The sequence below is a fragment of the Anolis sagrei genome, chromosome 1, assembly GCF_037176765.1.
Source record: "Anolis sagrei isolate rAnoSag1 chromosome 1, rAnoSag1.mat, whole genome shotgun sequence".
In the NCBI taxonomy this organism is placed as follows: domain Eukaryota; kingdom Metazoa; phylum Chordata; class Lepidosauria; order Squamata; family Dactyloidae; genus Anolis; species Anolis sagrei.
The window spans coordinates 26,638,212-26,651,068 of NC_090021.1; the positions used below are offsets into that span (position 1 = coordinate 26,638,212).

The 12,857-nt window shown below is 39.2% G+C and overlaps 2 protein-coding genes across 3 annotated transcripts in view; one reads left to right on the forward strand and one right to left on the reverse strand.

Moving 5' to 3' along the window:
- Positions 1-4,620: 4,620 nt before the first annotated feature.
- Positions 4,621-11,084, reverse strand: CRIPT (CXXC repeat containing interactor of PDZ3 domain). Its single transcript, XM_060754411.2, has 5 exons — positions 10,966-11,084; positions 9,045-9,110; positions 7,654-7,708; positions 6,063-6,166; positions 4,621-5,908 (listed from the first exon to the last, which is right to left on the reverse strand). The coding sequence occupies exons 1-5, from the start codon at positions 10,979-10,981 to the stop codon at positions 5,844-5,846; spliced, it is 306 nt and encodes a 101-aa protein (XP_060610394.1). The 5' UTR covers positions 10,982-11,084; the 3' UTR covers positions 4,621-5,843.
- Positions 11,085-11,131: 47 nt separating this feature from the next.
- Positions 11,132-12,857, forward strand: part of PIGF (phosphatidylinositol glycan anchor biosynthesis class F) — a 38,673-nt gene continuing 36,947 nt past the window's right edge. Inside the window, exon 1 of one of the 2 annotated variants that reach the window (XM_067463549.1) lies at positions 11,132-11,273. The gene's annotated coding sequence lies outside the window, so the exon portion shown is untranslated. The remainder of the gene's footprint in view (positions 11,274-12,857) is intronic. The other variant, XM_060754406.2, reaches the window with a different exon arrangement.

Sequence of the window (12,857 nt, forward strand, 5' to 3'; positions counted from 1 at the left end):
TTCACATCTGCAGCCTTTTTTCAACTATTTGTTTTTTCAAAATATTGTCTAGATATGTTATGTCATTAGAGCTAACAAACTTTTCATGGGTGTCATTTTTAATTGTGAGAATGAAGATATATTATCTTCCTCTCCACTCTGAGTTCTTCACTCATCACAAAGTGGGATACTTAAATGCACAAGACATGAGTATCAATATCAGTCCCTCGTGTGCTTTAGAACATATATATGAAATAATAGTAATAATAATAATAATAATAATAATAATAATAATAATAATAATTTATCTGCTTTTTCTCGGGGCTTGGTAAAACATAGATAAAATGAAATTACACTGGTTTGTTGATATCATTTTGAATGGTTATGGGTGAACTCTTAAAAAAAACATGTGATTTGTAGTCTTAAGCAGACACAAACACCTCCTGGAAATACTTTCCAGGGTTGTCTGAGAGAGAAGGAGTGAATTCTAAATGTAAAGGTAGAGCCCTTTTCATACTTATTTAGACCCCATTGATGTGAGTGAGACTTACTTCTAGGTGAAATGCATTGCATTGTTTTATATATATGCAACATGAGTCAGTTCATCTTTAATAGACACTTGAAGACATTTGTGCTCAAGTGATGCACTAGTGGCTCCCGATCTTGTTTTTAATTGGAGAGCTTGTTTTGACTGAAGAGTTTCAATCAGTTGTAATTAATTGAAATCTCTATTCAATGTTTTCGTCATTGCCAATATATCTTTGTGCTATGGCTCTTTAGGCCATGAAAGTACTGTAAACTTGTTCTACTGTCAAGTATTACCATTTGTACTGCAGAACTTGAAATGTGCCTTATAGAACTGAAGTGACTTGATACATCATAGGAAAGGAAGGCTACAGTCATTTTCTTCTGTCTCTTGACATTTTTTTTAAAGTATCAACCAGCATTTCAGACAGAAGGATGCAGCTAATAACTTAAATGTGTATTTATTAGAGCACAGAAACATCAAAATGCTGTAGCAAAATACTTCAACTTCTGCCTTCTTCTACTGCTCTGAATCAAGTGCAGCAGAGTTAAGAATAGCTAAAGAAGAAGGAAGCCAAGATGTTTAGAGTATTTGCTGAGGTTTGTGAGATTTGTATTTCCAAAACCTCAAGAGCAATGCTTCTCATGTTATCTGATGTCGGGGACCAGCAATTATTTTTTCCTAATGTGCCAGGGACAAGCCCATTGGTCCCAATTTCTCTCATGGAAACTGACAAGGGACCAGTTGCCAAAAGCTCAGGGACCAGCATCAGTCCAATGACAACTACTTTGAGAGCTACGAATGTTAAACTGCAACTCCCACATTCCTCATCATTGGCTAGCCTGGATAGGGTTGCTGGGAGTTGCAATCCAATAATATTTGGACAATTCTCAGCTGATCAAGAAGGTGCAACCAGGCTGACTTACCAATTTGAGAGGAAAACAGGATTGCATTGGCCTGTTGTTGATGTTCAAGTGATCTACACAGTCATACACTGGTGGGAACTGTGACTTTTCTCAAGAGAACACAAAGCACATGTTCCTCTTCCTCTTAGTAGTTTTTAAAAAAGTTTATTAAGAGAAAAATAGCTGCTTCAGAGTAGTGCTAAAATTTATATGTAACTAAAAGTAGCACTACATTACTGGGTGTATAAAATGCTTGTAATATAGAGCTATAGTTTTTGATTCTAACTTTGTTTACTATAATGTAGTACTCAGTAGTCTACCATGCATTTATATTATACTCAAACAATTAAAATTACTTTAAGACATTCCAGATGTTGTTGGTGTTTTGTCTTCACTTTTACTTTTGTATTCACATGACAACATATAACAAATTTTTGGAAAGGAATTGTGCAAATAGTGCAGCCTTTTCAGTATAGAGCCAGTCTGGTATAGTGGTTTGAGTGTTGTATTAGGATTCCGAGACACCAGAATTCAAATTCTTGTTCAGCTAGGGTGCTGGACTACAAATCTCATAATGCCCAACTGAAATGTTACCAATTCGGAAAATTCTGTTTATTGTCCCCCTTTGCATGTGCTTTGGAAGATATCCAAAGGGGTATCCAAGGTACTGAGCTCTACCCTAAAATAGATTTGGTACTTTGGCTAGCTCCTTTAAACCCGGTGTAGACTCATCTCACTCTTGGCACAGACAAGCAGCTTGAAAGGCCAATGGTGACCTCTATCCTCTAGACAAAATGGGAACCCAAGAGTGGGAAGATAAACAATAGGTAATCAGCTGGGAAGAATGCCCCATGGTCTTGATAATTCTACATCAGGAGTGAGCAAATTGTGGTCTATGGGCTTCAGGCAAGACTCATTTTATATACGCTAAGTCCCCTTGGGTATGTGTAATTTGTTTACCTTATATGGGTTATAAAGGACATTTCCACCATGTTGCGAGGCCCTTTGGGCCTGTCAGGGGTTTAAACAAAATAGTTGCAAATTTTTCAGATACTGGAAATAGTTCTGCATGCCCAGGATTGGTATGATTTTGCTTGACTAGACCATGCTTTCTACCCAGTAGCATACAGTGTTATACGTAGTACATGAAGGACAATTGTAAATGGGCAATTTGGTAAAGTTTTCTGATGTGAGATCAGTTTTCCTTGACATTTGATATGGCCAGTATTCAAAGAGCAGAAGTCCAAGAGGCTGAAGAAATGTTTCGTTTAGAAAGACATAATTCTTTTGGAGTCTGCGTATCATGTGTTCAATTTTGTCCTTCTCCAGAGCTACATCCCTGAGTTAATCTGCACTATACTATAATGAAAAAGAAAAATCAAGAATATGGTGTTCTATTCTTGCACTAGACCCAGACCATATCCATGTATTAATATTTCTAGTGAGAAGGGAAATGCCATTTCTGCATAGGGATTAATCTTCCTCAATAAATATGCCAAGTGAAACAGGGTTTGCCTGTCTGTGGAACAATCCGTACCCAAGCAAGGGAGACACCAGATTGGGAAAGCACAAATCTCTCTATGCTTGGCAGGCAGTATCTGTTACATAACAAATGATGGCTCCCTCTCCCTCCGAAACATATGGGGAAAAGATGCTACTAGATTTTTCATTTTCTGTTACATAACATTTTGAATAATTCAGGAAAATGTGCATGCAAGAGATTCTTAATAAGCTTTCACCCTGAAGACTGTAAGACAAGCCTTTCATTTCTTTTTGTGTTAATCTCTTTTTCCCTTCACTGTAAGGAAATTTTGAGGTTAAACTGTACCGTATTATGAGACATTGCTTAATACCACAACTAAGCCTCTTGTCCAAACTAAAGAATGCTGTCACAGCAGAAATTTAAGCAGTGAAAACTATTACTTAAGGTTCCCTAAAATTCCCTTTGAAAATGAAATGTCACAACAAACATAAAGATGCTTTCAGTGTTCATGTCTTGCTGCTGGTAGGGTCGATCAATAGCCAGTGTGCGCACTGGAAGGATTAGTGTTGCATTGGGACCTGGGAGGGCTTTTGGTGAAAGGATTTGCCGTCTGTTTCCAAAAAGGAAGAAAAGGACAGTCGGAGAGAACTTCAGCCTTCTCTGCCAAAGGGATTCTTAAAGCCATCAGAAATATGTTTTCTGATGGTCTTCGACGACCCCTCTGAAACCCCCTCGTGACCCCCTCCAGGGGTCCCGACCCCCAGATTGAGAAGCGCTGCACTAGAGCTTGGTTCCAGGACCTTCTGTGTATCCATATGTCCCATTATGTAGAATGACACAGTAAAATTGTGTATAAAATGGCAAAAATTAAAGTTTGCTTTAAAAAATATATTTGCAGGTTGTGGTTGTCAGCCGGCGAGCAGCAAATCTCTGCTTAGATAAAGGCATCAGTTCCACATATTTCTCAGAACTGTGATCCCCCCCCCCCCCACATGACAGAAGAAATGTTAGCAGGGAAATGGAAGGGGGTGTACAAAAAGCATGGGAAATGTGTGATGCCACTGCTTACTAGCCACCACACAGCATGCCTTCAGATTTGGTTGGCACTATCCCAGGCTTCTGCCATCTGTGCTTGGTCACGCTAGCCATTTCATCTCCACCAAGCCAGGAATTAAAACGACAAATACATCAAGGATCATAAAAGGAATGGTGCTCAAAATTTCGTTGCTAACAAAATACAAACTGTGCTCCTCCAGATATTTTAGACTTCAGCTCCCAGAAATCCCAGCCAGTTTACCAGCTGTTAGGAATTGTGGGAGCTGAAGTCTAAAACATCTGGAGGAGAATTGCTTGAGAAACTCTGGCCTTGAGAGATGAAGGGTAGCACCTACATCCATATGGGCATCTGAATGTGATCTCAATCTGCAGTCAGGGGGAGTAAGAAACATGCAAATGGAATTCCTCATGCACTTTAAATGGCTTCCACTAATATGCATACTTGAGAATGACAATTTGCAAAATGTTGCCATTGCAAGCAAGATGCAACTCCATTTTGTGGGCCTCAGTAATCCACCTATCCATTTTCTGTCCCTAAGTAAACATCATGCCCAGCTACTCCCTTTTCATTTCCTGAAGCAGGTGAAAAGAAACATGGCAAAACCATTTAGGGACTGTAAGGGTGGAGGAGAAACATAGCACGTAAGAAAACACACACTGAAAACACAAAATAATATGGGCCATTGCCCTTTGCTTTAATACAATAAACTGGTTACAATTTATATACAGTTTTCCTCTATGTACAATAAATGCCTCAACACCATTTTTGAGGCTCAAGACAAATCCATGCTAAATTTAGGTTTCTGCCTGACAAAACCAGATCAATTGTAATCATGTTGGAAATGTCTGCAACAGTGTATTTACGACATACCAGGTTCCCAGACTGTGGGCCCACAGACCTGAATGAAACCCACCATCTTTTATGGTAATCTGTTTGATGTTCAACAGCTGTCTGCTTTTGTCCAAGTAAAATATAACTCTCACAGAACCTGCTGCAATTGGTTTGGAGGGTCACAGGTTGTGCATTATTCTATACAATTAGATGTACATTTACAGAATTAGTTTTTGAATGCTCGTTTTCTTTGATTAGCAATGCTTCTACTGCTGATGGACTTGAAATTCACAATTGAAATTGTGAGGAGACTGAAATCTGAAATACAGTGTTCTCTTACTTATTGCGGGGTTCAATTCCAGGACCCAGCGCAATAAGTGAAAATCTGCGAAGTAGGGATGCCATATTAATTTTAATATGTACATATTATTTAATATATTATTTTCTTACTCACACATCCTTACCCGCCTCCCAGCCCATCCCAAAGGTGCCTGCTTGCCTCCCTGGCGCCCACAGATCTCGGCAGAGCCTCCAGCACAACGCAGGCAGCAGCAGACCAGGGAGGCAGGTTCTCCCAGCCGCGCCTCAGGCCACCGCAATTCCAGGGTCCCTGGCCTCCACTGGACGTAAATATTTGACATTTTATTAATATTTTCAAAAATCCACAAAACAGAGAGTCTGTTAAAAGCAAACCACAAAGTAGCGAGGGAACACTGTATTTGCAGTTTTGTTCAGACTTTAGATTGTGAGCATTCATAACATTATTCCCTTCACTTTTTCTGACTGGGCCATTAAAAGTCATTGCCACACCACTCTTTACATCATTATATCAATTTTTTTTTACTATATCAAATTTACCAGGGTACTTCTGATCTCTTTTACCACAAACCCATAAACACATGAGATAAGACTATACAATGACACTGGAAACCAGAACTAGAATGGTGAAGTTCATGCAAATTCTGAAACAATATTGCATCTTTTAAAAATATGTTGAATTATAATGTTTAACAACTGTTTCTAAATTTAAAGCTGATGAATAAAAAAAGTCACAGCATTTAATTAGACGGATGTTTGTTTGTAGTTTTTCGTATCCAAGACTTTCTTCCCACACATTGCACAGATGCCTAGGGACGAGAAGCAAAGTGAAACCGATTATCTCTTTTTACAATCAACAATATCTGAGCTTCAATATTATCTTATTTTTCAGAATATAAATAATTTATGCTTCAAGAGAAACAAGAATGAATTCACATTAAGAATTTACAGTAAATGACTCACCTTTTTTGTATGCACATCCCTGGCAGTAATGGGAGCCTGGCTGATGAACTGAACTTTTACAAATTCGGCATATTGCAAATTTGTTTTTGCCGTAAGGATCAAACCTAAGAAAACAAAAACATTGGGACAATCAAGCTTATTTATTTAGAGGTATTTACGGTACGTTTATCCTACTTCTCACCTCATTATTTCTGAAAGCTTGTTCACTTCAATAAAATAGGTGACAAACAAACAACACAAGGAAATGGTGGAACAAAGGTTTGGAGATCAACTCTGTAAAGAGAGGGCAGCATGAAGAATTACACTATGTAACATGATTTTTGTTCTGGGTTATAAGTGTCATTTCCTAATTGGTTATATCAAAACATGGAAAAAGTTTATTAAACTGCAAAATCTTTGTTTTTGCGGGACATACTGCAGCACATTTTGCTATAGTTTTTCAATGAATATCTCACAGAATCTCAACCAATTCAACATTTGTGGATGCCATAAAAATGAAGTTCCTGGAATATAACAACTACTTTCAAAGTAAGTACCGCACAATTAAATAGGAAATAACACTTTCAAACCAGGAAGGTATTTTTTTCAAATGTTATATTGTCAGTTTTTGTTACATGGTGTAATCAGACACACACATCCTTAAGAAAATTACGAGAATACAGTTGATTGCTTTTGAACCACTAAGGAACATCAGTTTGAGTATCAGACTCTTCTAAACAAGTTTCATTTCACATCATTTACACAAATGAGTAAAATCAAACCATGCCAGTAGATTGAAAACCAAGTGCTACATAAGTGTGGTATAAAATCAAGGTGCCAATGTTCAATTTCATTAGTCCTGTTTAATTTTGGAGGCCAAAACTCAGAGGATGTTAACTGGTGGGGATGCAGTGACCCTCCTTAAACCACACAAAGGCCACTGTTCAGACATTCCTACTGTTGCTGCTACTTCATTTCTGCTTTGATAACTGCTCTAATGGTCACTTTTTACTGAGCAGAGAGAATGCAGTGGCAATAGTAATTATAATAATGAAAAAAACTTCATTTATATTCCACCCTATCTCCCCTGAGAGACTCAGGGCAGATTGCAACAAACAAAAAGGCAAACATTCAATGCCTCAATAACAAATACAAATTATGACCATAGCAAGCCAAGATGCAAAGTAAAAAGACGCCCTTGGTGAGGAAATTGCAGACAAGTCAAATGACCTGCATGCATGGATACATAAACTGTGAAAAACTGTGAACCCTACTGAAATGAAGGGCTTCTGGCCCAAGAATACCACAGTGTCATACTGAAGGATCTAGAAAATGCCTATAGAAGACATAATTTGTCAGATATGGACACATGAAATGATGAATACTGGTCCTGTGGACACAGGAGTCATTCTGCAATAGGACTCAGTGAGAAAGCAACAGGAATAATTCTAGATTAGAGAACAAGAACAGGAAAGTTGTTGTGTGTGGAAAAAACAAACATAGATGGTAAGGCAAGAGATATTCAAGAAAGTAGACAAGGGAAAATAGACAGGCAAATCGTTTCCCACCACACTTTGAGTCACCTTGCTTAATATTGTAAGATAGTTATTACCTTGCCTTCTTTGATGTCAGCGCTTTGTTTTCATTTAATTTCCTCCCACCGCTTTCTATAAACAAAAGAATTGTAACCTTTAATATAATTTGAAAAGCATTATAAATTAAGGATAATGCCCAAATATTGTCTTTTCCAAGAACACCACCCAAGAAGAAAAAAGATACACAGCATTTGTAGTGCCCAACTATGCAGACCAACTGCTCCTGATTCACTCACAAATTCAATCTGGATTTATATAGTTGTTTCAGTTTGAATATTTTGAAACATGATTCAATTTTATGGATTTACAAAGGATCCTAATTTTCTAGCACTAATTTGGGAGTCCTACTGAGTCTTTCGGAGATTGAGAATATACAAAATAGATTAAAGTTCAGACATCTTACTGATGCAGCTGGATCCTCGGAACCAAGTTCATCAACACCAAATTTGATCATTCCCACATTACCCAGTTAAAAAGTTTCTTAAGCAAGCTGCATCAGTACTTAGCTGTTTTGAGTCTCCTTGTGGAGAGAAAAAGCAGGGTATAAACCAGGAGTCCTCAAACTAAGGCCCGAGGGCCGGATACGGCCCTCCAAGGTCATTTACCCAGCCTTCGCTCAGGGTCAACCTAAGTTTGAATTTATTTGAAAGCACACAACAATGACAATCCTATCTCATCAGCCAAAAGCAGGCCCACGCTTCCCATTGAAATACTAATAAGTTTATATTTGTTAACATTGTTCTTCATTTTAATTATTGTATTGTTTTAAAGTGTTTTTTGCACGACGAATAAGATATGTGCAGTGTGCATAGGAATCCATTCATGTTTTTTTCAAATTATAATCCGGCCCTCCAACAGTTTGAGGGACTGTGACCTGGCCCTCGGTTTAAAAAGTTTGAGGACCCCTAGTATAAACAAACATAATAATAAGCTATCAAGGATACACACAATGTGATTCAAACAGACATAAAAGCAATCAAGGACTGATGTATGCCCATAAGGATTCTACAAAATATGGTGATTGTGTAATATGCAATCACTAAACAACTGAAGAGAAAATTAATATTAGAAAGCAATTTTATTTTGAACTGAGTTTTAGTAACTTTCAAAAAGATAGTCAGCCAGACACATAAACTCCTTACTGAGACTATGGCCTCATCTACACTGCTATATAATGCAGTTTGAAATTGGATTATATGTCAGTATAAACTCACATAATGCAGTGCAATGAAGTTAAACCGCATTATATGAGCTGATCAGTGTAGGGTCTGAGGTTTTCAAGCTTTTCTCTTTCTCTGAACTAATATTTAATTTTCTAGCCATATTCATCTCAACAGAAAAATAAGAGACTGTCTTAAATGAACACCAGGAACACATATCTATGTAGTGACACATGTTTTGGAACTACCTGTTGTGTTTCTTGCGCCATCTTTCCATGTATCAGGTGTAATGACAGTACCCAGTTTTCTCTCACCTATTGAAAAGTGCAAAAATACAAAGCAAAGATTGTGACACTCTGAACAGTTTTATAATGAAAACACATCAGAAATGTTGTTTACCCCCCTGGCGATACTAGTAAAACAAAGTAGTTCATTCTTTCAATTCTAGTATCATACGATGCTATAATGGGATGTGAAGGATGCATAGCATGAGTGTTACTCATATTTACTCAAAAGGAAATATTATTCAGATTAGTGAATGTACTGCCAAGTTATTATACATAAGATTGCAATTCCAAACGGACTTACTTAGGAGAATACAGTCAAACATATAAAGCCCACGTCCACCTTCCATTTCTCTTCAAGCCCCTATCCCTTGTTAATATTGTATTAACAATATGTGATATTGTTATAAGAATCTCATAATGTTTTCCTGGTTTATAATAATAATAATAATAATAATAATAATATATTTGTAACCCGCCCTTTCTCCCTGAGGGGACTCAGGGCGGTTTCCATCAAAAGTGGCAAACATTCAATGCCATAATAAAACAAACAGCAAATCAATCAGCATAATAAATAAAACATCAATATAAACTAATAAAAACTAACCAATACTACCCAAAAAGAACTTAAATAAACATAATATATCACATTACACACATTTACCAACATAATACGAGTAAAACTGAGTAGCTAAAATGCATTAAAATATGGAGTGGTTAACTGCTACCAACAGGACTGAGGGAGATTTTCAGTATCTAAATGAGAGTATACAATTAAGATATACTAATCTGCCTCCACTCCATATGCTAAAGTGCATAAATAGGTTTTTAAGGGGGGCATTTTTAGTTCTTTAGGGAGGGAGTTCCAGAGTTATGAGTTACTAAAAAAATTGTGCAAATTGGAAAAGGTTCTTTCCAAGTGTATATTCAGTGAGAAATCCTTTTGGAATGTAGGGTTTATGGTTTGTTTTATTTCATGTCAAAAGCATACCACAAATAAATAAGTATAAAACTGATAAAACAAAGAGAGCACAAGCAGTTAAATCATTGTAGATCAAAACCGGGAAACAACAACCACACTGTCTGTCGATTTAAATAGTTCTTCCGCTGTGCATGAGGCGGGGCATTGTGGGCAAGCATACAGATACGGAGTTGTTTGTTCTGCTCCACAATCGCACAAAGTGGAGGATTCTTCTAGGTAGTGCCATTTTGCCAGGTTGTCTTTTGATCTACCAACTCCGCTTCAGGTAACACTATATGATCTTCTTCTTGTTGTCCGAGTAGGATTGTCTTCCAAGATCGGTGTACTGGCTGTGGGTCTATATACGCATCTCCGTTTATGAACCCACGCGTTCTCTTCGCTCATCCGGAGAAGCCCTGCTCACGATTCCACCTGCGTCGCAGGCGCGTCTGGTGGGGATGCGAGACAGGACGTTTTCTGTGGTGGCCCCCCGACTCTGGAACACCCTCCCCAAAGATATTAGACAGGCCCCTATGTTGGCAGTCTTTAGGAAGAACTTGAAGACTTGGCTGTTCCGATGTGCCTTTCCAGAATAGGAAAACTCCAACAACATGTCCCAGAAGCACTTTATTAGACTTTAAGATTGCTTGCACACTGCACTTACCGCCCTTCTCACCCCAAAGGGGATATATCTGTTTAGTGCAGGCCTGGGCAAACCTGGGCCTTCAGGGTGTTTTGGACTTCAACTCCCAACCGGTAGGCTGTTAGGAATTCTGGGAGTTGAAGTCCAAAACACCCTGAAGGCCCAAGTTTGCGCAGGCCTGGTGTACGGGCTTGAAAACTGTCTCCATTAAGACAATAACAATAACAACACTCTATTATATAGTTCTTTCACAACTATATATCCCTGTCTTTTCCACTCACACTTTTCGCAGACCATGGCGAACCCCACTCGCGAAGCCAACAGCAGCGTCTCCGACAACAATACAATCCCTTCGCACTTCCGGCTTCCTGCCTCCGCTATTCACTTCCGCCTTCGTCGTATTGGTTGAGAACGCCTAAGGGGCGGGGAGAAGGCAGGACGCAAGGCACGTAGGGCGCGCGCAGGGCGTGGAGCGCGATGACGTCAATGGCTTCTCCTCAGTGATGGTGGTGGTTGGGAAAGGGGCTTGGAGGCGCCCTCTTGGATTCGGCCCACTAAGCCCCGCCCACTAGCAGCTGAAGGCAGACAGGTGAGCTTACCCTTTCCCCTCCACTCCCTGGAACTATAGAATTAATGTACTCTTGACACCACTTGGACTGCCCTGGCTCAGTGCTACTGAATCCTGAGAGTTGTAGGCCTTTTGAAACTACAACTCCCAGGATTCTATGGCCAGTTCAAATGGTGTCCAACTGCATACATTATACAGTCTGGAAGCACCCTCTCACTGGATTTTTATTGTAATGTAATACTACTAATAATGCAACTTGTATGCAGAACACATCATGCGATGTGCGGGGCTTAACAAATGCAAGGCTGAGGTGAAAATTGCTGGAAGAAACATTAACAACCTCAGATATGCAGATGACACCACTTTGATGGCCAAAAGCGAGGAGGAGCTGAGGAGCCTTCTAATCAAGGTGAAAGAAGAAAGTGCAAAAGCTGGGTTGCAGCTAAACATAAAAAAACCCAAGATTATGGCAACAAGAATGATTGACAACTGGGAAATAGAGGGAGTAAACGTGGAGGCCGTGACAGACTTTGTATTTCTAGGTGCAAAGATTACTTCAGACGCAGACTACAGCCAGGAAATCAGGAGACACTTACTTCTTGGGAGGAGAGCAATGACCAATCTTGATAAAATAGTGAAGAGTAGAGACATCACACTGGCAACAAAGATCCGCATAGTAAAAGCAATTGTATTCCCCGTAGTCACCTACAGATGTGAGAGCTGGACCCTATATAGCAGTGGTTCTCAACCTTCCTAATGCCGTGACCCCTTAGTACAGGTCCTCATGTTGTGGTGACCCCCAACCATAACGTTATTTTCGTTGCTACTTCATAACTGTAATTTTGATACTGTTATGAATTGTAATGTAAATATCTGATATGCAGGATGTATTTTCAGTCACTGGACCAAATTTGGCACAAATACCCGATACGCCCAAAATTTGAATACTGGTGGGGTTGGGGGTGATTGATTTTGTCATTTGGTAATGCTGGAGTTGCTGGGATTTATAGTTCACCTTAAATCAAAGAGCCTTCTGAACGCCATCAATGATGGAATTAAATCAAACATGGCACACAGAATTCCCATGACCAAGAGAAAATATTGGGAAAGTCTGGTGGACATTGACCTTGAGTTTTTGGAGTTGTAGTTCACCTATATCCAGACTGTGGACTCAAGTAATGATGGATCTGGATCAAACTTGGCACAAATACTCAATATGCCCAAATGTGAACACTGGTAGAGTTTGGAGAAAATAGACTTTGACATTTGGGAGTTGTAGTTGTTGGGATTTATAGTTCACCCACAATGAAATAACATTCTGAACCCCACCAATGATAGAATTGGACCAAACTTTCCACACAGAACCCCCATGACCAACAGAAAATACTATATTTTCTGATGGTCTTTGACGACCCCTCTGACACCCCCTCGCGACCCCCACTGGGGTCCCGACCCCCAGGTTGAGAAACACTGCTATATAGGGAAGGCTGAGCGAGGGAAGATAGACGCTTTTGAACTGTGGTGTTGGAGGAAAGTGGTGAGAGTACCTTGGACAGCGAGAAGATCCAACCAGTCCAAACTTCAAGAAATAAAGCCTGACTGCTC